The sequence below is a fragment of the Vidua chalybeata genome, chromosome 2 (genome assembly GCF_026979565.1).
Source record: "Vidua chalybeata isolate OUT-0048 chromosome 2, bVidCha1 merged haplotype, whole genome shotgun sequence".
NCBI lineage: Eukaryota > Metazoa > Chordata > Aves > Passeriformes > Viduidae > Vidua > Vidua chalybeata.
Genome location: NC_071531.1, coordinates 14,454,854 through 14,480,194, shown reverse-complemented (window position 1 = coordinate 14,480,194; position 25,341 = coordinate 14,454,854). Strand labels below are relative to the sequence as shown.

Sequence of the window (25,341 nt, the reverse complement as noted above, 5' to 3'; positions counted from 1 at the left end):
TTTTTCTTACACTTTGTTATCAGCAACTCCTCTAGCCAGTTAATAAGATGTATGACCTGATACTGACAGGACTTTCCAGAGCATTGCCCAAGAATGAGGTATATGGCAAATTAAATTGCCTACTGGGGAGGAGAAGTTGAGATTCTATGATAAATTCTTATTCTTCAGAGATATGAAAAACCTTGCAGGGCACAAGTGTGATTTTGACTTCATGAGGATGTTAGAAGCCTTTTGTGAAGCCTTAAGCTGTGTCCCATGTTCCTTCCTTATCCTTGCCTCATCTGTACCTGGCTTGGTTTCTATTTCTCAGAGAAAAAAAATAATTATTTCAAATGTGGTATGTATAACCCAGTTGAACTAACACATACTCTAGTTTGCTATAACTATTTTTCTTTCTTTAAATTAAATGAGAACATTGTTAGTCATGACACTTGAATTGTGCACAGTAATATAATGCATATTTTACCTCCCTGATAACAATTCTTTGTTCTGCTTACACAAATATTTTAAGGACATGGTTTTCAGAAAATTTACAGAAAAGAACCAAGTATTTAATTCTAGTCCATTAACATAAAAAAAGCTGTGAGGAAGAAAAACCCAACCAAAGGGTAGTCCTTAGGTGTGTTTCTCTTTGAATGCAGTAGTCATATGGTAAAAACCTAGTGCTCCTGAAAATGATTATGTTTACCATCACAAGGATATTTTTATTTGACAAGAATGGCATCCTTATTTTCAAAGTATTTTTGCTAAACATTCACTACTCTTCAATTTTTGAGTTCTGCTCTAGAAATTGAGAACTTCCAAATGAATTTTGATTATTTTTAATAACATCTCTTAAATCATGATGATAATGCAGTAGTTTGGGCCAATTCAGATTAAATCTTATAGTACATATTAATACAAGCTGTAATCTTGTAGAGAGATTAAGCTTGGTACATTTGAATTTTTTCATCAGTTTAATCCAAATAGACTGTTCTTGATTTCACCTGTCACATAGGGTGCAGCGTTTCTGAATAATTTTTTTTGGCATTTCATCAGGTTTTCATTATTAACTATATTAAATCATATGTGTATTTTGGGTATTATCAAACTGCTCAACATCTGTTTCTCAGTTTGTTGTTGCCATTCTAAAGGAAGAAAAGCAAACAATCAAGCCTCCTTTTGTTACTGGAATAGAGGAAAAGACTTGATATTTTGATGTAAATTGTAAAACTCAAAGCTTTGGTGATGATACCCACAGACACTACAGCTGCTGACACATCCTCTCATGGATGGCATGACAAAAAGGGACGAACACTTTCCATGTGCTGGTTGTGTGTCAGTGCCTGCTCATATTTATCAAGACCCTTTGGGGAACTGGAGCCCTCATCTCTAGAGAGCTGTGGCAAAGGGTGTTTGCCTGATGGCTCTGTATTAACTCCATGCTTGCAGTAAAGATCCCTCTAGGTCAGGCTGCTCTGCCTTCCTTGGGCCAGCCCCTGATGGTGGTTGCAGCATCAATCAGCATCTGGCTGGTTTATGTCAGTCTCCATCGTGTTACCTGCTGGGATCCCAGCTCTGTCAGCACAGAAGGGCTCTCTGTGACTGGAGGAGAGCCCACAGCCCTGTTGGGGCTGCACCAGCCTCCCTCACTAAGCCAACACCATGCCTGCTCTGGGAAAGCAGCTTGCCAAAGTGAGTGTGAGATCAGTGGGGGTTTGTGGTGCTGCACTGTCACACCGAGGCAGGATGGCCTTTTCTCATCCTTCATGGCTGCCTGGGTGCCGTGAGGAGGCTTTGCTTGGTCCTCAGATGGAGTCTCAAGGTGCCAGGTGAAGTAGGGATCAGCATGCTGGCCAGCTTGGAACTCACATGGAAGTTCACAGGGACTGAAGGACTCCAACAAGAACATATGGCCCAGTTTGTCTCTTGATTACCTCTGGAATACCTACTTCTCTCTTGACTACCTTTTTTTTGCTGATCAGAAATGACTGTCTGATCAAGTCTTTTGTAGCCATCTCCAGGCAGTTGTAGCAGCACATATACTAGTTGAGTCCTGGTTCATCTAGTGCAAGAAAGGACTCCTAACCCAGCACTGCTTGCTCTCGTTTGATGCCTTTGAGCAGTTTCCATTTTCAAAGAGTGGGGCAGGGGTGGAGGAGAGCAAAAAGATTGTGGGAAACTGACACAAAGTGCAAAGTTAGCACTGTCCTGGGGTAGCAGCTGGTAAGCAGGTGCTGCATACTGTATATGAAACTGCATGGATGTAGCTATACAACTTCTAGACCTGAAATGATTGTGCAAAACTATATCAGGTGTCTGTACATCTTCTGTGCCTGATTCTTCTTGATCTGGGACGAAGTATAAGGAATCGGATTGAGTTTGCTGATGCTTGCCGTGTTGCCATGTATTAAAAGTATCCAATATAAGGCCAAAAATGTAAGGCCAATATTACTCCTCTTCCCTAAATCACAAAGTGCTAGGTAGATTCCAGAAAAAAACAAGAAAAATGAAAAGAGTAACTGCAATTTTATTTCTATAATATTTTTCAAGAGAAATCAGTGAGATGGATAAATCAGTAAAGAACTGAACAAACAGAAATGTGTGAGGTAACTGGCATATAAATGTATACATATGAATATATGCTGTGTGATCCTGATGTGGGGTGGATTTCATCTGTTTCAGTGTATGAAATATTGACATAAGCCCATATTTATTGCAATATTCACAGTATTAAAAAATCAGTGTCTTATCTCAATACATTAAAAACTTTTCTTTTTAACTAAAGGGATGAAAAGGGTAATCTCCCCTGTGATGATGTTGGCAGACATATAGTGGGGAAACCGGTTCATACAGGATCTGAATCTCCAAACTCATTTCTGGACCAAGAATATCGGAAACGCTTTAATGTGGTTGAAGAAGATGCAGTTTTGTACTGCTATGAGTATGAGAAGGGAAGAACAAGTGGTCCTGGAAGGAGAGAGAGCACACCGACATATGGTACAGCACTGATCTCATAAAGATAATCACTGTTTGTTGATTTTAGGATTTTCATGCATCTGCTTTTGTTTTTAACCATGAAAATATTTCTGGTAGCCATTGATTTTGCTGAGAATTCAATGCTACTTTAGTCTAATTTCAGCCTAAGAGCTTATTCTGTTATAGGAAAGAAAAACACTTACTGTGATAGGTAGGTCCAGTTTAAAATTGATGGGTTTTCTGAATATATATTTTGCTATCAGCTTAGTTTTCCAGACTATGTTTCAGTATCATTTTATTGAAAAAAGCATATACCAGAAGTTCATATTTTTTTACTAAAAATACAGAATGGAAATTTTCTCTCATTATAAGGGTAAGACTTGAATAAGCTTTGGAATTCAGCTTTGGAAAAATTTTCTTAGGTATAATAGCAATCAAACTCCTTCAGATTTACCAAGAGATGACATGCTGCTTTCATGCTGCACTGCTCTCTAAAACTCTGTAATTTTTCTTTAGTCCCAGAATTGAAGTATGACTGATGACAGTGGTCTTCTTTTGGTAATACTGTATTAACCTCCTGTAACTTCCTAGATTGCAAGTGATGGCTTTTTATATATAGCAGTTCCTTATTATTTGAGAGCATAGGTTGTTTAAGAAGCAATTTTGCATGTAAACATGCACATGTATTCATGCTACATCCACATCTTGGATTTTGGCTTATTTAGGATGAGAATTCAGGAACAACTTCTGTAAATTCTGTAAATATCAGGTAAGAATTCTGATGCTCAAACCTTTGTACACCACCTTATTTTACCCTTGAAACTGTTGGGACTCTTCCTTTACCTTGTATGGTAACTTGTTTAGCTTTGGACTGGGAGAACTGGTTTTCTGTTGCCAAGTATAAAATTGTACAGGCATAGAGTTTTTGGGCTATAGAAGAAAATGAAGAGGAAATCTCATGTTTAAAAAAGGTATTTTGACTGCTATAGTATTAGCTGAGCACACACTTGAATATTTTTTCAACCTACTTGCTGTGTTACTTCAAGTTTAAAAGTGAGCACAAGCTATATGTTAGAGTCATTGTAACAATCCTATCATCATATCCCTTTGTGAAGAAAATAGATGTAAATTATGAGGAAGCATAGATTTAGTACATTATGCAGCCAAGCCCCAAAATCACCTGGGAACCTTGATATAAATTGAACTTGAGCTGTATAAAGTATCCTCAGGACCTGGAGCAATGTGCTTGCACAACATGAAAGGTTGCATTTTCACAAAATGCACTCTTTCTACACAAGTACACCATCCTGCTGAAAAATCTTCAGTATCCTTTTGATTTCAAAGTGTTTTTTCAAGAGTTTTCTAACCATGCCCATTCTGTGCAAAATAACTGCTAAGTTTTGAAAATGGATATATCAATTTTATTGCTCCAGTATTTCAAATATTACAGTTGGTGGCTGCAGTCAGTTCCATTAACAGAGATGTACTCACTGTTCCAGACATTAAATTTTAATTCTGGTGGTTGAGAGTGAGGAACACACTTCTTCTTCAAGGACTGCTGAATCCATTATTTTGTTATAAGATAGCTTTTTTAGCCTTTTTTTTCTGTGAGCAGAAGGATTCATAAAGACATGGATCAAAGACTCCTCTGAAAATCAGTCATTATTTAATGCATTTGTTTTACAGTCTTTTACTTTTGATCTCACGTTTTTTAATGAATTCAAGTCCATTTTTAATGAATTGTCAAGTCCATTTTCATTTAAGTGTATTTTCTAAAAATATTACCATTTCAGCATTAAATTCTAAAGTTTCTCGCATGGCACTTGTTAACATAAGGTTTGTGGGTAGACATGACCTTAGGGTTTCACAGAAATCTGGAAAACAACAATAACACTCTTCTGGCTTATGGTCACCCATTAAAGAAGGTCAAAGAGAGTTCCCAGGCCTAGAGAAATAATTATTTTCAACATGTACGTAACATTAATTTTGTGATGTGTCAACTTCTTTACAAAAATTTTCTCAGTTCTCCTATATGAGAGGTTAATAAGGCCCTCTGTAATTTCTTTATTGGAATCTTTTGACATTTTTTGACAATGTTAACAAAGATATTTCTCTTTCATGCTCTTACTGGCTTTGAGGTCTTCTATAGTTGCTGCTAATTGGTCTTGGAAAGCTTCTATTCACATGCAAGATAAAAATGTTCCTGAGTGTCCTCCCAATGGAAAAGAGATTAGGGAATCCATAGGAGTGTAAAAAACAAGGTTGTTAGGAGAGGAAACAAGCAAATGAAACTTGAGTTTAAGGAAAGAAACAAATTTGATTATTGCAGTTTTAATGCCAGATACAAAAGCAGGTACTTTGAACAGCTGAAAGTTTTGCAGAAAATTTGTTGTTACTTTCGATAACAATCAATTTTGTAGCTTTTCTATTTTATTAAGTGTGCAGTTCCTATTAATAAGATACTGTGTGTTTAGCCTCACAAAGAAAAGAAGGTTTTATTGTCTAGAAGAAGAAACTGTTGAGAGCTGTTCCTGATCAAGTAAACATGAGCCGAATACATCCCCGCTCAGGAAATGACTGTGTGCACTAAATCTCACCAGCTTCAATCAGACTTCAATATGTGTCCCTAAATAGTAAAATGAATGATAAGAGAAAAGTTTAAAATATATGTGATTTTCCTGAGTAGTGAAGTATTTGTGACGTAATCTTGTGGTCTGAACAGAACATAAAACTTTTTTGTCAATTTTTTTTTTTAAGATAATAAAAAGTTTTACCATTATGCTGCCTGCATGGTGGTGGTGTGTTTTCCATGGACACAGTACTTCAGCAGGGAAATTTACATGTTTCAATATTTTTTTTCATTATAAACATGTCTATTTTTTTCAGGGTATCACAGATTTAACCTCGAAAATATGAACTAAGATTTTATGTAGGGATTTTCTACTAAAATAATTTACAGGACTTTTGAAGTTTTTACTTTAAGCTTTGCTACTTTTAAAAGCAAACTATTTACTTGCTTTTTGGATTTATGACTGATAGATTGATTTAAAAAGAGCAAGGGCTGATCTTGTTAGGAAAACATTTTGTTTTCAGTCTGTCAGATAATATGCCATGTGCTTTGCTTCTCTGTTTTGTTTCAGTACATTATTTACCTACACTATGTTTCAATACAATATTTAACTTGCTAAAGAATTCAGACCACTCTAGGTGGCCCCACTAAGTTCCATAGCACACTGATTTTCAGCTATATATGTGCAATCCTTAAACAGAAATCATAGTTTACAGCATTTTAAAAAATCATTTCAGCATCTTCCAGTCAAAATTTAAAAGATAGGATAGTCTTCAGCTATTCTTTTTATTGCTGTCTGAAGTCAAAGTGAATTTAGCAATAATAATGTACTTTGCTTTCTGTGGATGAAATGCTACAAAAGAAATTACATGTAGAAGTTTTCTACTTCCTTTCTCACTTAGTCACTGATGGATTTTGCAAGCCCACATTTGCTATTTGTGAAGGTACTTCAGTGATATGCACAAGTTTCTGTTACCAACAGTTTCCATGTGCTTTAGAACAGTTCTCCCATGTGTGTGCCAGGGGCTTCTAGAATAAGAAATAGATACTACTCAGTGAAAACTGAAGTAATTTGAATGCATTTGTCAGTCTCAGACATCACTCCACTGATGATTTGGTAGGGCACTGGATTTATTTTCTAAACTTAAAAAAAAAAATACATTAAATACTTAGCTGCTTCTTTTCTGTTAAAGAAAACAGAACTCCTGCCTTGACCTCTTGTTCAGAGGCAATGCTGGATCCTCTTTCATAAGCAGCCCTGTAGAATAGCAGCTTAGCACATAATTTGTTCTTTCTTCTAAAGAACCTTGGGTTAATGCTGCCTTATGGTGCATGATCTCAGTTTTTTCCTCTGTTTCCAGGGAAGCTGAGGCCTATTTCTATGCCAGTAGAATATAACTGGGTGGGAGATTATGAAGACCCCAATAAAATTAAAAGAGATACTAGGAGAGGTAAGTAATCTGAACACACATCTTATACAAGGCATTATGGGTTTTATCTTGCTTTAAGCTATGTATTTCAACATCATTTTGCTGCTTGCTTAGCTATATATGTTTGTGAACCTGTTTTCTTATTTTTTTATTATATATATTTTTTTGCAGAGTCTATTTTAGGATTGAGGAAGTTGGTTGGAAAACATTCTAGAGCAGAATGAGATTTACTTCAAAATCAAAGAGGATAAGATTCTTCTGGGTTATGAGGCTTGGATGCAGAACTCCACGTACAAAATTATGACCTCTGAGATTGCTTTTATCAGCCAGGAACAAAATGTTACAGTAATGATAGCTATTTCTGCAAAAATGTTAACTAAATATTCAGTAGGGATCAAAAAAGGAAACACTTAAGAATTATTAGGAAAAGAATACAAGACCAAATTTAGAAGCATTCTTATGCTGCCATGTCAGTTGTTGCTCATGCTATGTGTGTGCAATTCCAGTCTCTTAATCTCCTAAGAAAAATACATTTGAATTCAAAAAGGTTTAGGAGACAACAAAAATTAATCAGATGCCTGAATTGACTCCTAAACTGGGGTCAGTTACACAGGCTGCCCATTATCAGTTTGGGGAACTTAAACAGGACATAATAAAGGTTTATAAAAGCTTGTGTGGAGTTAAGTTAGGAAATAGGTTTGTCAGTGTTCAATCTGAAACAAGATCAAAAAGATCAAATATCTCTGTCAGATGCTGGATAAAAAGAAAATGAGCTGCTGCAGTTCATGTTCAAGCTGAAGAGCTTCTTGCCACAGGAGGTAGTGGGTACTAGAAGTTCACATTAATGCAGGGAAAGAGAGAAAATTTTGTGAAAAAGAAATCTTCTGAGTTTTCCTAAATTGACAGACATTGCTTCTGGGTCAGCTACAAATTGGTACATGCTGGAAGAGTATTCAGGGAAAATATGTATGATATGGTGAATGATCTCCAATGAATGTTTAGAGCAAATTACTTTAAAATGTGTGGTGTCACTAACCCTTGTATTGATTATGACTCCTGGTATAAAAGTAGCAAAACCCCAAAATTTTCATAAGTCCATCATTGCTCATTTTTTTAAAACTCCAAGACAAAATTTATTGATGTGCATCTTCTTTTATATTTTGTTCCCTTTATTTAAAATATACCAGAAAACTGTAAGAGTCATGAATTTTCCCTACCAAAAGTTTGCTTTCTTATTATATCTGAACCAAAGAAACATACGGGTTTTGTTAATGAAATAGTCCCAAAGAGTTAAAATTGGCAGTAGATCTTAGCAAGAATATTGCATGTTCTGGAAGCAGGATTTACATGCCTGTAACAGTTCACAATGGTGTTTTGCATTACTTTCCTTTCAACAGAAAATTCATTGCTTCGCTATATGAGCAATGAGAAAATAGGTCAAGAAGACTACATGTTTCAAAGGAATAGCAAAAAGGATACTGGGAAAAAGTCCAAAAAGAAAGGAGACAAGAGTAGTAGTCCAAGTCATTACTCACTTTTGCCTAGTTTACAAATGGAGTCATTGAGGCAAGAAGTCATGGGCACACCTGGACCAGAAACTGCTTTGTACCATGTGAGTAAAAGTAACATTAACAAAAGTCATTGCTCTGTGCTTGTGATAAGAGACAGTCTTGGTTTAATACTGTTGTTCAAACCTTCTCTGGACTGCTGCTGTTGCACTGATTTATATTCTTCAGACAATAACTAGATCTCAACAGAATATTTTAGAATTCTTGATTTTGCTGTTAAGATGAAGGATGGACAGCATTGTTTTATTTCCTGTGTTAGAAAATGGCACTTTTGAAATGCAGTGTGGTATCTCTGCCTTGACTGACTTGCTGCTGATGGAAAGGGAAGCAACAGCAGTTTCCTGACTGGCTAGAAAACTTCTTCCCAGCATCTCTATCACTGCAATATGCTAAGTGTTGTCAGACAGCCCCTTTACTCCAGGTACTTGGAAGGCCTGATAATGGCAGGAAAACTTTTGGAAGGTGTTTGTTTTCCTTTGAGGTAAGAGGAGCTCTAATGCATGTAACTGTTTTTAACACACAGCCCTCAGGAATGCAGGTATAAATGTGAAGGTAGTGGTTCCACTGAATGGGATGCAACAGGAAAATTGCAGCAACTTGCTTGTTTTTAAGAGCGTCCAAAAAATGGAATTAGAAGATCACAACATATTTTAGATGTGATAAGATATTCACCTCATAGCACTTTCCATGTATCAAGAGAATACTCATCTCTCAGTGACATTTGTTTCTCAGTATATGTTAAATTCCTGACACTATGCAGTAACAAAATATTTTCTTTTAAGGTACCATCTTTTTTTTTTTTTTTTCCTTTGGTTCCCTCTATCACATAGTAAGTCTAGTTTCCAAATTCTGTACAAAAATTAATGATGTACACAGGAACTGGCGATTCTCGAAGCTCTGGTTTGGAAGTTAATGAGCAGCAGCAAGCATAGAATTGACAACAAGCATTTTTCATTTACTTTCGATATCCCTCCTCAAAACACTTGAAATGTTACCACCCCAAATTCCACCAGTGTCAGCTAATCCTTCTTGTGCATCATTACCATTAAAGGATCTCTCTCTGTAATGCCATTAAATCATCAGCATCTATTTGAAAGTTTAGTTGGAGCTTATTCCTTTATAAAAATAAATAAAGATTATCCATTCTTTAGAATACAAATCAGTATTGATCTGCTAACTGGCTATGGAGCAAAATGCATGAAGTAAACAGAAAAAGGAATCTTGGACTATTGATTTGTCCAAGAAATGGGAAATGGAAAGGAGCCCTTCACAAAGCATTTGCAGCACTCTGCAGCTGAATATTGCTGATGCTGTCTCTGGAAGCTGGCTGCTATCATGCAGTTCCAGAGTTTCTATTTAGTGGTAATGACACCCAAGTATTCTGGTGCATACATCTTTTGCCACATAGTAGAGCCAAAGGTTTTGAGCAGAACTTTTCTTCCAATCTTAAATAAACAGTACAGTGAACAAAGAATGGGGGAGTACAGATAACAAACAAGGAACTCGTATCTGTTTGCAGTAAAATTTTATTAAGCTATAGATAACAAATCAGACAGTGAAAACATGCTTTATGCTCAAATTGCATCTTAAAGATCACTAAAAGAGTGGCTGTCCTATTACAATTTTCTTTTTACAATCAGCAGCTACCTAGGTTTTCCCAAAGATTTCAGATTATTTGTAAATGGAAGCCTCCGGATACTCATGAGTCGAGTGTAAAAGAACTACCCTGATAGTAGTGAAAGAGGTGGAAGTTTTTGTTTGGTTTGGTCTGGATTTTTTTTCAGAAGTCAATGTTTTCATCATTCTAGAATATCAGGGGAAGAGAGAATGCTGTGCCTCTGTGCTGTGTATACCACAAGCCAGTAGATTTTTCTAAAGTAAAGAGCAGCCTCTACCACATGGCTTTTGTTGAATTTGAACCTGTAGTGCCTCAATTGTTTGCATAAGGTCCCAGTGCTAAAGAACACCCCACCAGAATTGTTAAGTAGCTCCCATCCCTCATTGCTCTTGTTGTAAAGAGTATTCATCTGTTAGCCTGTCTTTACCTGGCTTCTATGTCCAACCATAGTTTTAAATGTACCATTATCTTCTGGGTTTAAACATCTTTTGTAACCAAATTTATCCCTCAGTATAGGATTTTACAGGTTATAATCAAATAATTTTGTAGACTCCTCTTGCTTGCAAGAGTTATAATGAGCTGCTTAGGTTTTTCTTCAACGATTGGGTTTTCACATCCTTTCCTCATTCTCAAAATTCTTTCAAATCTTCATATCTAATCCTAAACTATCTTAAGCATCCTTCCTAAAGTATGTTTGCCAGCAGAGCACATAAATTTCCAGGAGCTGCATGGAAAGGTTACACAACCATTCCTGTTCACTACTTACCTATTTAAATGCTTAAAGGACTGATTACTGATTTTAAGCATAGCCTTGGAATGAGAGTATGTTTGTTACTTGGTTTTAGCTTTATTTTTTTCTGTAATGATATTATTTCAAATCACTTATCTACAAGATGGATATTCCCAATCTAAAAGCTTTTATCTTGCATTCTTTGTTCTTAAATATGATAACCTTTTATATAGTTGGTCATTTTGAAACATTAACTTCTTGGGTATGCTTGCTGAATAATCCATGTCTCTGAAGCAACCCTAAGCATGAAATATGTGAGAGTAAGGACTCTGGACCCTCAAACTGGGCCTCCATGGTTCCCACATCCATAACAAAGGAGTGTTGAAGCTCCAGGAATCTGGGGTCTGGTGTGGGGTCTCCTTGTTCTGAAATTATATTTATAATGTGTGTATTCTGTGAAATAGAAATCATGCACGTTTAATTTCCTCTTTTTTTTTCTTCTATTTTCTTTTCCCTTTTACTGAATTCCCTGGAGTAAAAGCCATGCTGCTCACTCAGCAGTCAGGTTTTGTGTCATCCACTGGTCTTTGATTCTGTTTTACCTTTTTTCACTGATGCTTTCATTCTTTTTTTACTCAATTGATATAAATGTTAAATAATTTTGGACTAAAATCCACTAGTTAATGATGAATTCCCTTTACCATTCCAGGCCTCTTTCCTTTTGGATTTTGCAGCTGTTGATGTGAGCAGGTTGATTACCTTTTTACTGTGAAGCTTTTCTGCAGAAAGGCAGCTTTTACAGTTATGCTGACTTCAGCCTTTATGTATGACTCTACAGAAAAGAAAAATCTTTGATCAAAAAACTACACTGCTGAATTAAATTACCACAGCAGAAATGGTATTATCTTTTGTGCTGTAAACAAAGTGGATGGTGTTCAAAAATTACCATGGTAATGTAGAAGTACCTGTTTATTATTTGCTAAAAGCTATTCTGTAAAATGCCAGCAGATTCAAGTTGTAATATTCTGAAGTGATCACAAGATTTTGGCAGTCTAGCATTTTCTGACTGTCAGGAAACTAAACTTGCATAAAATCACTGGTTTCAAAAGTTTTGTGTATATTACTGACCTGCCATTGCAATCAAAACTGTCTGGTCAAGGGTACATTGCAGTTGCAGCCTTGAAAAGTGAACAGGGTTTGCTTGTATCCACTGAACGTAACCAGTGTGATAGCTGATACCATAGCAAAGCAAAAACTAATTTTGTTGTGTCTGTGAACTAAACATCTCTTGTATCCTCTTCTGGTGTTTCTGAATCCTCATATATAAATTTTCTGCACTGCTTTGTTTTTTTTTTTCCCATCCTAGAAATTGTTTTCAGTGTTTTGTTGATTTCTAGACAAGTTTTTGTTCTTGCATTCTATTTTTCTTCCTCAGTATTGTAAAAGAAACCAACACAGAGTGTTAATATTTTTATTAAGCTGAGACAAACTGTTTGAGCTGTTGCTAATCTGATGTGCAAGCAGGTGTTCAATGTGATCTATTAGATCTATTAGGTAGAAAACAGCACATTTTTGTCTTGAACTTTTGGGCACAAGAGATGAAAACTCTGACACATTGTTGTAGTTTCTCAAGTTCATTATGTTTTCTGTAAAGGAATTTTCTTGTGTGCTGTGTTGTGTGTTGTGCTTTGTTTTTATTGAAGGAAAATAATTTGTTATTTAGGAGGGAGATAGAGTCATGGGTCAAAAGAAGTTCAATGTCAGGTTAATAATAATCAGTTATTAATAACTTAATAATAATAATAATTTTGTAACTGGATCAATACAACTTTCCCTTAGTCTAGAAGCAGAACTGCAATGTGAAGAAAAGTTTGTGATAGTAAGCGAGATTGCTTTTTCTTGCATAACTCCCTGCTATATACAATAGGCTGTAACTTACATAGATAAACTTATATTATTGACCTTGTTTCTTCTCCCTTCCTACCTCCCATTATTCCTCTGCCTTTTCCAGTGCATGTATGCTCACTTGTTCATGTGTTCTTACCAGTACATAGTGACTCGATTGTTGTAGGAAAAGTGACAGAAAAATAACAGCTTCTCACTATGCTGTGATAACCAGACTATTTTAAATTGTTTAATTAATAGTGGAGTTTTCTTAGTTATTTTATTTGCATTTGAAAATAAGGTAAGTTTAGTAGCAAAATGTGGCACTAGAAGTTCATACATCTGAAACAGGTCATTTAGTAATGGGTTGAGGAGATAAATCAAGGCTTTGTACCACTGGGATTTTGCTAAATTTACATGCGTAGATATGTACACATGCACTATCTTTAATATTCCAGAATATTCCAATATTCTTTAATATTCTCCAATAAGGGAGAAATAAAATAACAGCTATCAGCTGGAGTTGTGCTGCAAATTGAATTAAGTTGGTGCAAGTTTGGCAAACTTCTTTTTTTTTCCTCTTTAGCAATGTCTAACTGTCCATGTGGTTGAAATGCAGTCTGATGATTCTTAATCACGTAATTAACAGCAATATTTGCTGCAGTGAGCACCCACAGAGAGTCAGGCACTCTCCTTTCTACTCTGCCAGTGAGGCAGCAAGGACCAGGGTGTGAGCAGGGGTCAGTCTGAGCTGTTCCTCCCTCCAGTCCTCTCAAGGTGGCCGTGCCAGGTCAGCTCCTGGGGTTTTCTCTGCAGAGCTGGTGGGGCAGCATCAGCCTGGCCAGGCACGGGTCGCCTGGCTGCAACAGTGATCTTGTTGAGAATACTTCAAGTGAAGATTTGTTTATGGACCTATTGCAAAAGTTGGTCTTAATTAATAATATAAATTGGAAAGGAGATAGTAACTTTTAGCCAAAATAATTTCTACTTAAATCATGCATATTTCCAAGTGTTTCTTGCCTCCTACAGACCCCTCCAGAAAAAATACAAGAAAATGCTTTCTAAAAGTTGAATTCAAAATGCATATATTTAGGTGTTGTCAATACAGAGAAGAATTCACCAAAAAACTCATTATTTTGAAAACTTCAGGTCTAACTCTACTTAAGTGGTTGATTTTCCCTTACTTCTCCTGTTCCTCTCTGTAGAAAGGCTGCAAGGAAGTAAGAAGTGAAGATACTTAAACTATATTGTTTTTGATGAAAATTCTTGAATCAAATGTGCATGTATTTATAAAACCTTTAATCGTAGTACCCAATAACTAGCATTTTTTAAAGTGCAGAACATGTGCATACAGTTTCCTAATAAACTTATGTGCAAGTTACCCATCAACTTATCGCAAAAATCTTCTTTATAAAAATGGCATCTAATAACATTTAATAGTGGAGAATGATTTACTAAAAAAACAGCCCTAACTAAACTACCCCACTGAAAAACTAGCAGTTTCCTATAATTGTAAGTATCACAGTATTTAAAGAATTTCTGTTCAGTTAATTTTTTTATTATGGATATTTGGAAATAAACAAAAAATTTGTAGAGAACAAATTAAAAATCAGTTGCACAGATTTTAGGTAGGTGTCTGAAATTTTGAATGTCATTGCACTCTTACAACAGATGGAGTTGGTTTTTTTCTTAAAAATTTTCTTCCTAAAAATGTCTGGAGTCCAACTACAGCAAGTTTGGCAAGTTGGACTAAATAACAATGCTCCCTTTTTCCTTCTCTCCTCCTTGTTTTCACAATAGTCTATAGTTAGACATGTAATTGTTGTAGAATAAAAATCTAGCAGTTGGTATCAAAGTGTTTAACCTAAGTGCATAGTAAAAATATTTTCCAATAGAATCTCCATAAATTTTGTTAATATTTGAATTACTGTTACTTCTTTGCTGTGGTCTTTCATCTCCATTTAAATATATGTATTAAAATAATACTGAAACTGGAAATAGATTACAGACTTATGTGTTTTAATCATACGCAAAGGAAATCTTGAACTCTTTTTTGAAAATGTAAGAATTACGCAATGTAAAAAAAATTATAGTTGTGTTCCAGTTAAAAACCATTGGCATTTTTATATTCCCAGCTAAGAAAATGCACTGGATTTCAAGTAACTGTCCAGAAATTAAATAAACATAAAGAACAGTTTTAGAAATAGTTGTGAAAATCTCTAATTACCACAGTAAGAAATTATTTTAAAAATAATTTCTTCGCTGCTTTGTTGCAAGTTAGCCCTTTACAGTCTAAATATAATTGTGCACACTTTAGCTTCTACTATAAAGGCAGGAAAATACAAGTCTTTACCAAAAGTAGTACATATGCTGTTAAAATTTCACAAGTGAAAAAACTGTAATTCCTCATGATGTCTAGACTTCTCAAAGACAGCTGTCTCAGACTGGACTGTGAGGAGGCTCCTGGGCTCAGTAGAGAGTCCAACACTCTGAGCTGCTGTGGTGCCTGAGTTTCTCCTCGAGTACTTCATGTTCATGAAGCTCCAGCAGAGCTTGGCTGGTAAAAGCTAAACACCTGGATATCCTCTCTGGAGGTGACTGGAGCATTTAACACATTTACGTCTTTCGTCTCTAGGTTATACTGGTCACATCTCAGCTTAGTTTTTGTAGCCTTAGGGGGTTGTTTGTCTTGTTCTAGGACTTCAGCTCCTTGCTCCCTTTTCCATCAGTGAGCGTGTAGTGAGGAAATAAGGCTGTGATGGTAACGAGGTCCACATGTGTGGAAATGGAAGGAACTCACTGCATTGCAGTAGAAACTGAGCTGAAAAGGCTTATGAAGTTATAGAATAATCTGATTTGAAGCCTGATTTTAAAAGCCTCAAAGTCTATTTAGAGGCAAAAGTGCTAGTAAAATGTTTCATTTAATGCAATGCAGAGAAGCAAATTTGGTTGTGCTATGAAGGCATCATGAGCTTCTCTCCATTTCTCATCAGCCTAATCTATGGTTCAGGTATAGACAGCCCTTTGCTCTGAGAGATATTTAGAAAGAACAATGCTGAAAAAATTAGGGGAAAAGAAGGATAAGGAAAAGAAACATAATAGGAAATTTTTACCTTTGTCTTCATGAGGCAATGGGTAACACCATCATGTCCCACAGCCACATTGCCCATGGGCAGCTTTGAAGGCCTACACATTGGCACATGCGGGGTTTCTTTCAGTGGGATACTTGTGGGTGTGTATATTTGATTCAGACAGGAGAGCAGGATGTCTCACTCACATTCTCAAATTGGAATAGTGGTTCCAGGACTTGGCCAGCTTCTACACGCCCAAAAGAAACCATCTAAACAATATTGTATGTATCCTTTTATTTGAATGCAGCAGTTCACAAATGTAACAGACACAAAATAAGTGATAAAAATAGTATTCATGTTGTTAAAATCTGTGTAGAAACATCATCTAGGTCATAAGTGAACTGTGTAGCATATAAAACAAATAATACAGTAAAACAGTTAACCAATAAGCAAAATATGCCTTTCTTGTGACAGCTGTAAAATGTTTGGCATAGCCATTAAATTGTTGTGGTCAAAGGTAATTTTTTTGCTATTCCATCTGAGTTTGGTAAAAATTTGGTTCAAAATAAATCTACATTTCTGAGAGAAAAAGCAAGAGAGAAACAGCATATCAATTCCTTGCTAATGGAAGATGGCTTTATTTTATTTTTAGACTAGTGCAACCAACAGAGAGGAATAGAGGGGCCTCTGGATCTAGTCCTCTGCTATTACAGTTAATCTCTTTCATGAAGTCCTATTCAGATCTATATTAAATTCCACATTCAAATAGGGTATGAATTGCCTTTTACTAATGATGGTACCTGTTACTAATGATAAAGGTGATAAATTGGGTGAATGGGTAGCCAGTTGTCATAATTCCAAGTAAAATGTTGGACAGAGGAGAGGAAAGATGACAGCAAGAGAAAGGCACCTAATGAATTTGCTGCAAAAAAACTAAAACCCAGGTGCCTCAGAAAACAGCATAAACTGCATAGGATAATAGGATAATTCAGTTTGGGGGCAACCTCAAGAGGTTCTGTGCTCTGGTCTTTGGCGCAAAGCAGGGCAAGCTCTGAGGTCAGACGAGGCTTCTCCAGGCTTTGCCCAGCTGGGTGATGAGCACCTCCTGAGATGGAGACTGGATGAAGTCTTGGCCAACCTGCAGCACGGCTTGTCTCCCCCATGGCAGAAAAGTTGGAGATGAACAGCAAAACAGGTGTTTTGGCAATAGCTGAGAGTATAGCAACTTGCTCAGATTTAAGGGATAGTTTCTGTTGTTTCATTGCTGCTTAGCTAAAATAATCTCAGGAATGTGCCTCAGTAATCTCACATTTGTTTTCCCAGTTCTAGACTCTCAGTCCTTTGAACTCAAGACTGAAGAGAGTAGATGTGCATATACAGCTTTTATATTTGAGTTCTGTTTAACTCAATTTTGTGAAACAGTAATACTTAGTCTCCTTGGGAGGGGGTGCTAAGTTCTTTTAATTATATGGAATAATATCTACATTGTTCTTGAGGTATATTATTTCTTTCACAGATTAGAGAATATTTTCACATCTGCATTGTTTCTCTTTGAAAGAAATAGTTAATACCATTAATTTGCTCTTACTGGGGAAGTGGTTGTGCAAATGAAATTTGAAGGTATTGAATATGGGAGATTTTTAATCTAATTCTATATACTCTCTGATTATTACCAAAATCCAGAGTTAATTATTGCTGCAAAGCAAAATCCCCTAGAGATGACGTAAGATTGGTTTATGGGCATCATGAAGCACATTGGGAGTCTTTTGTGGAAATTTTTTATTTAAACTTTTTCTATTAACTGCTTTTGCATTGTGACCATGAGGGGAAAAAAATAGCGTGTCGTAATTTCTTTCCATGACAAAGCTGGGGAATTCTTTAAAAATGAGAGAGTTACTGTAAAGGTCATCTAGTCCAGCTGTGCCAGTCTAGATTTATTCCTTACTGCATAGAATATAATGGTCTGAAAATGTAATTTTATATGGTCTAGAGATATAGATCTATAAACTAATAAATCTCTCAGCTCAGAACATTTCCTAATTTCCTTTCACATCCCCATTCTGTATTTTTTTCTGTTATCTATTTCATAGAATCATTCCTGATTGTATCCTGCTTTTATTACCTGATAGAGGACCATTGCCTTTGTAGATATTAGCATTGTTTTTACATCAGTAAGGTACATTACCTGTAGCTGGTACAATCACAGTAGCACAGTTTTATATTTTATTAATGTCAAATCAGTGATTTAGTCCCTTGGTTATTCCACTTTGATAAAGAAGAGATGAAGTGCAGCATGCAGAGAAGTTTATGTCAGGTATTGCACAGGGGGGACTCAGCATGAGTTACCACTGTAATATGCTGGGGATTGTCACGTCCAGGAGAACTTTGATCCAGGGCCTGACTTCTCTACTGGCTCTTCTCTGTTCTCCTTTCTGCACAAGGGAAAGGGAGATACTAGGACTATGAAAGCGTTTAACCAAGGACACTGGCTGGCATGTGTCATGCAATTTGGCATTCTAAAAAAACAGTACTAAGTGGTGGAATGTTATTTGAATTAATGGAGCACATATGCCTTTTTCAGAGTGTCATTTTATCAAAATGCTTTGACAAAGAGTTCCATTGTTTCTGAACAAGGGATTTTTTCCAAGTGGGGGTTTTGACTCCACAGGAGTGTCTGCCCCATTCCTCTGCCCCACTTACACAGTGGTGGCCCCTCGAGCCCGCTGCTAACACACAATATGGGAGATTGTATGGTTCCACCTGGGGGGAAAATGGCTCTTTGCAGCACTGCAGCTCCTGAACTGAAGCTGTTTTATTGGGTGTTTCTGTTTTACTGGAGAGAAGTGCTTGTTGCTTAGTGCCTGATCCCTGAGTCAGCCAATCCATCTCTGCTACTGTGCTGTGGAGGAAAAAGCAACCTGGTATTTTTCATAAAGCAATAACTGCTTTTTGTCCACTTCTCAAGTATATCCCTTTGCTTTCAGATTAACCCAAGTAGATAGCATTTCCAACACTACAGAATTCTGGCTTTAGAATGATGTGTAAAATTTCTTTTTAAGCTGGTTTGTACCCATAAGATCACCATGGCCAGCTCGGAATTAAAAAAAAACCTAATGTTATCTTTCCCCACCTTCTGCAAAGGTCTGCTTCATCTTATGCTTAGAGGAAATTTTACTGAATTCCAGCAAGTAATGAGACTTTTATCCTGCAATGAACTGTTTTTTTTCTACCTTAATTCATAAGGGCAATGGAAGTGGTTGGTATGAATTTTAACAGAATGTATAATTCCTGATGTACAGAAACTCTTTCCTTCTTTTCCCCTGAAAACTTCCCCTCTGTTGAAAGCCAGAAGGAGTTTTCTTCCTTTCCCCAAAGGATATTATGTCCAAGTGCTAACAGAGAATAACTTGAAATAGTGTATCTTCCTTAAAGCAAAAATCTGTTTTCTCAGACTACCTACATCCTCTTCACTTTTTTCTGTCACATAATCAGAAAGAGTATGAAAAAGATTGTGCTGAGGGGTACACTGAGAAGTGTTGCTCACTCCTCCTGTAGAATGACGTGTACGTATTTGTCACCATAAGCGAGCACCAAGGTGTTGTAAGGTGGCATGGGACTTTTATTCTAGGCTAATGATTTTTCCTCTGCAAAGACCATGGGCTTGGTGGAAGATGTTGTTAATGCCCCAGGGGTGACTTCTGTTTTACAGCAGTTTGTTTTCTTCTGAGAAGATGCAAGATTGGCTCCATGTTCTGCCACAGACCACCTCTGTAATCCAATAATAGATCAAGAATAAGTTTCTTAAATCTGCTTGGATAGTGTTGCTATCTTTAGTCTTGCTAGTTTTAATGTTTGGATAAGCATACGAGGAAAACCTACCTTCCGTGTGAATAACACAGAAATTTTCTAATCAAACCAAGATTTTTCCTGGAGGAAATTGCAAAGTTTGGTATCTACTGGAGGGGCATAGCAGCAGGGCACAAGCATCCACGAGGCCTTTGGGGTGACTTGTCTCAGACACACTGTGGAAGGACAAAAGGCAATGGACAAAAATTGAAATACAGGAAATTCCATATAAACATAAGGAAAAGGTACTTTTACTGTGAAGGTGTTTAACTGGAGCAGGTTGTCTGTGGTGTTTGTGGAGTCTCCGTCTTAGAGATACTGAAAATGCATCTGGCCACAGCCCTGAACAACTTTGTATGCTTTGAGCAACAAGGCTGGATGAAATGATCTCCAGGGCTAATTTCCCGCCTCATTTGTTTTGTGGCTTTTCTGATTGGTCCATTCTCCTCAGTAAGAGGTTAAACTGGGAACTGTCGGGGAGTAGAAATCCAAATAAAGGGTTAAATACTGTTCTGTAACAGGCGATAGTTTAGTTTCTATAGTTCTTCTTAAATGGGTACACTTGAAACACACAGTGATGGAGCAACTGGTGCTTCTTGGACTTTTGCCATTAAAGGATACATACAGTTTTCAAATCCTCCCTTTCCCTCCTAGATTTCTTACTGTCAATAGAAAGTAGTGTGGGAGGTACCAAAATTGCATGTTTCAAAGTAGATGTAGAGCAGAAGAATGATCACAGAATAAATTATTCTAATGAGCAGCTCTTGTCTAGTTTAACTTTTTATTCTCATTCTCTTCAGGCAGCTGTGACACTGCTGCAGTCCTTGTTATGTCAGTCAAAAAGACTGGGGAAACATGAGAACTCTCATTTAATGTTGTCCAGGAGTTCTACTGCTTTGGTATTTCAGTTGAAGAGTCCTGTGGCTTAATGGCTAAGAAGGAAAGTCTTTCCCTGGTCGTGGAAAGCAGCACCACTGTATATTATTTTTCCAAATAGCCTGAAGATGTAAAAAATCATTTTATTTTTGCATTCATTGTGTTAACAACTTCACTCAAAGTATTTGCACTAGCTTCTGTAACTGCTGAGTTGTATCCAGCTACTGTAACGTTTGCCATAGAGCCCCCCCACCACCAAATGATAAGAAAACATTTAGAAATGGGAGAATGAATATGAATCCCTGAGCAGAAAAGCTGTGCTTGCTATCACATTTCAGACAATCGTAGTTCTGCCTTTAGCTAGCCTATTTTTCTTGGATAAGCAGACATAGGAGCAGTTGTATGAAAAGAAGAGTCATCTTTGATATTATCAACCCTTATAGACTATGTGATAAGGAGACCATCCTGCACAGCTCATATAGCCATTGCTCACTTCAGAGGTGGCAGCTTCAAGATCTCAGCCTACCTTTTTTTTTGCAGTAAAAAAGTCTTAAGGCACATACATACCATATCTTTTTCCTTGTGGTCATTAGCAAAATGCAAGAATGAATATTTGCTGCTGATTGGCAGAAGGTTTCAAACTTTCTAATCTGACAGAGATCTCCCTCATCATGTCTTTGTAACACAGCCCTTGAAAACTTTATTTTCCACAAATATCCATTAAAATAATTAGAACTGTCAGCAGACAGGCTCTTAATGGAGACTAAATAAGATGGTAAACAAAAAAGATTTTGGCACAAAATTTGGCACAACTGTGTTGTGAGTACCCTTAAGCATGAGATGTTAATACTGATATAAAGTGTGGTGTTGTATCTAAATAGGTTTTCATTTTCCCCCTTTTCACTCTTCTTTTAACTCTGAAATTTTGCATCTCAACACACTAAATGAAGAGAAATATGTATGTGGTATATCTAAACAGTGAAAATAGAACATTGCCAGTGTTCTCAAAGCATTGAGAATGATCTCTCAAAGTGGGAGATCAATTATATGATTGGCAGAACCAGCTTTCATTTTTTTCCCAGACACTGGCTTTTCCATCTGTAGCAGAAAGTTCCAGTAATCAGATGTGTTACAAGCTACCCTGCTGAAAGTAGAGAAAGCTATCTTACAGTGACAGAGGGGAAGTGCCTGCCTGTAAACAGTTCCTTAGTGTTCCTTAGTGTCTAAACTTGCACCTTGAGAAAAATTGGATTTGACCCAAGCTCTAAATAAAGCTGTAAAGATATGTACCATTTTCCTTTCCAATCAGACTGAGCTCAGATTTGGGTAGAAGGATTGGATATTATTTTTTCCATAATTTGGTTCTCTCTTCCAGCTTTTTTAAAATGAGTGAGTGAAAAATCTCTGAAGAATAGTGGAGAAACAAAAAAGTCCTTGAATGAGAATTTTAGGTGCTGTCCAATATGGTCCTTGTTGCTATGGTCAATCTTCAGAGAATCTTCAGTTGTGGTCTTTTTTGGTAGACCTACAAATTCTGTAACCATGAAGAAGTTTATATAACTATCAGAATATATTTATTTTTTGGACATGGATGTAACATTCTGTTGATCACACCTATCTAATTTATATTAGATATTAGAGAAGCTCTTAAGTAGCAGCTTAACCTCAAATCTTTGGACATCTTCCTTGGACTCTTGAAGTTTGTCAAAATAACTAATCTTCTCAAATTAATCATTTTGATAACCACTCTATTTTTTTTTCTACTTTTATTTGAGCTATCAACTGGAATATAAGTTTTCTAACTTTCATTATAACAGTTTTAGCAAACATTCTCCTCTTCTGATAGCAGTTTCACTCCAATTTAATATTAGTATTGAAAGATCAGTTTATTGTTTCCTATTTGGCATGAAACAAATTCATTGAAACTTAAATATTTTCACACTTTCATTTAAATACATTTTTTCCAAATAGAGAATTATGAAATTACTACAAAATAAGTTAATACCAAATAAATTTTCAGGCATCTGAACATTAGTGACTAACTTTCAATCTTGTTTCCCTTCTGAGCAAATACAGAGCAGTCACAGGACTAACTAATAATAAATACTTTCTCCCAGAAGAGAAACCTGAATATCTCTGAGAATGAGACAGAAACATGATGGTTTCATTTCTTAAAAATGTTGTGTTACACATACAAAGATGCTGATGTGTGACTGTGTGCATGCAGATAGTATTGATTAGACCACCTGTAGGGGATTATTTTCTTGCTAAAGAGCAAGTACAATTACAGGCCAGTGGTGATCTCTTTGGTTAGTATGAGCCTCCACCTGCAAGTTTTTTACAATGCAGCTGCATTGCTGTGCTGTAGTCCTAAAAGGCTTGCCCTGGGGCAAGTTGCTCTTTACAGGTGCGCAGTCTGCTGGCCTCTTGGAACTCTGTCAATCATTTTGAAGACTATTAGAGTAAATACAACCCGCACAGCAAGTCTGGTAATGAACAGTTGCAGGAAGAGAGGGACTGTTAAGGCTCTTCCCTGCCCAATTAAATCTCCATTGACTATTGGAATTTGCAGCTGAGACCTCAGAAAGGCAGGGCTAGAGGCATGCTAGAACATTTTTAAGAAAAACCTAACAGACAAAAACCAAACAAAAAACCTCACCCAAAACCCCCACAAAAACCAAAACACCAAACCAGAAACAGAAAAAGCCCTTTAATAAATGGTGTTTTATTCCTCTTAAAATACATGTTCTTTGAGGCTGCTAATAGGAAAGGCAGGCTTATATATATGTTAAATGTTTCTTTGATATTCTCCTTAGAGATGCACTTGTCCAAGGTTTTAATCTAGGTGTATTATTAAATGGAACAAGCTCAAAGATCACATGTTACAGGAGAAAATCATTGTGTCTAAAAAACTCACTGAGTCTCAGTGTATTCAAAGGGGTTTTGATGTATGTTAAACATCAATTGACACCTTGCTTTTGGGTAATGGAAAGTTATTCTAGTTGTATTTTGGATGACTGGAAAGCATATAATTCAGAATATTATTAAACAGTTTCAATTTTTTTTCAGTAGTGCCAATTTCCACTTGTCGTAAGGTACTCATCTATTTCATCTTTTTAGTGTCCATCTTGTTTCCATTTTACTCATTATTTTGAGTTAATAACCACTTTCTTTAATATGGAATGCTGCTTTCTATTTCATTTCATGCTTGTTCTCAGAATTAGTAGAAGAGATGGATTCTTGGAAACTGGGAAAAGACGTTTATGAAAGCAGTTACTCAAAGCTCAAGGTGTATCAGAATCAAAATGCAGTGAACGTACATTGAATCTGGCTTTGTGGGCGAGTGATTAAACAGTGTCTTACAGCAAGTTTGCATTAATACAACTAAATTTCTTGCTTTGGTGTAAATCCATGGGTTTAGGGTTCATGTAATTCAGAAGTAGTAGTTACATTATTTCTGTATTTGCCACATCACAGAACTAAGCTGCAAAAGGGGAAACATTATGGTGGCCAACAGTTGCTTAAAGAAGCTGTGGAATGTACCTCTCTGGAAATAGTTTATCTGGGCTAGAGATGACTCAGATGATCCAGTATTGGCTTCAAAGCAAGCCTTGCTCTGATCAGGAGGAAGGACATGATCTCCTGACACTGCTGAGGAAACGGCTGTAAGCATTATCTTCCAACTGCAAAGAGGCTGTAGATTGCATTCAGTGAGTTCCTAAAAAAGCAACAAAAGAAGAAGCATTTTTAGATTTCATCCTCACTTTTTTGTTTTTGTTGTTGTCGTTCTCTAATTACATATTTTATATTGCATATATATTTTCTTAGTTAAGTAAAAAGATGGTGCTGTTTTTTGCAAAGGGTCAACTAACTCGAAGCCTGAAGTCTATGTAAAATAATCTAAAGTGTTAGTTAAAATCGCTGCAGTTGAAATAGTTCCCAGGAACTTCTCTCATTTGTAGAATTTGCCCTTAGTTATGATTTAATTCAGTGAGCTAATTTAGAATAATAGCTGAATTTAATAAAACCTTTCTATTTTGCAATATAACATAATGTATGGAAAAATGGTTAGACATGTAAATTACATGCTTTCTTCCTGTTAAAAACTGATACCCCTTCATTACCTTTTCTTCCCAAAAACTGACTCAGAAGTAAAAAGGTGTGAAGTGAGGTTTGCAGGTTCAATTTACAGACAAAATATCTAAAGAGAAGGCTTTTCATATGTTCTCACCTGCTCTCAGAATTACTTGTGAGAAAATGGAGCAGAGATTTTCTGTTTTGACACTGTGAAAATAATAGTGCAGAAAAGTCATAATAGTACAGAAAAGTCAAACAGCAGAATGAAATTGTCTGAGTTATGAACTGAGAAGTGCTAAAGTTTTGGATTTGTATGTGTGTGTAGTTTTTCATCCACTTTGAATTAAATAAGATTTTCAGAGGGATTTACACACTTCTACTCAGCCACTCTCTTATTCCTGGGTCATTAAGATCTCTTCTAGTCCTTCGCAGGTGAAATATTTAATGTGATGTAGGTGGGATGGTTGTTGCTGTTTTGGTTTGTTGAGAGCTGGTGCTGATTTAATTGGTACCAGTAGCAGAAGAAAAAGGACAAGAGCCAGAAAATGAAAATGATTGGGATCCTTTTTTTACGTCCCAGTGGAGGCCTACTTTGACCCACTGAGGTAGCAATATAGTGGAGTAGATTTTGTCAGATATGGTCTCCAAGGAATCAGCACATCTAGTAAGTCAGTTAAATTTTTTAATTACACTTAATTATTGTCTTGCTAATAA

The 25,341-nt window shown here is 36.4% G+C and overlaps 1 protein-coding gene across 3 annotated transcripts in view; it reads left to right on the top strand.

Annotated features, from left to right (window-relative positions):
- CNKSR2 (connector enhancer of kinase suppressor of Ras 2) overlaps positions 1-25,341 on the top strand; it is a 202,357-nt gene that overhangs the window by 119,334 nt on the left and 57,682 nt on the right. For all 3 annotated transcript variants that reach the window (XM_053935604.1, XM_053935603.1, XM_053935602.1), the window contains exons 11-13: positions 2,768-2,979; positions 6,889-6,978; positions 8,355-8,569. In XM_053935604.1, the coding sequence (XP_053791579.1) occupies positions 2,768-2,979; positions 6,889-6,978; positions 8,355-8,569 (517 nt within the window). The remainder of the gene's footprint in view (positions 1-2,767; positions 2,980-6,888; positions 6,979-8,354; positions 8,570-25,341) is intronic.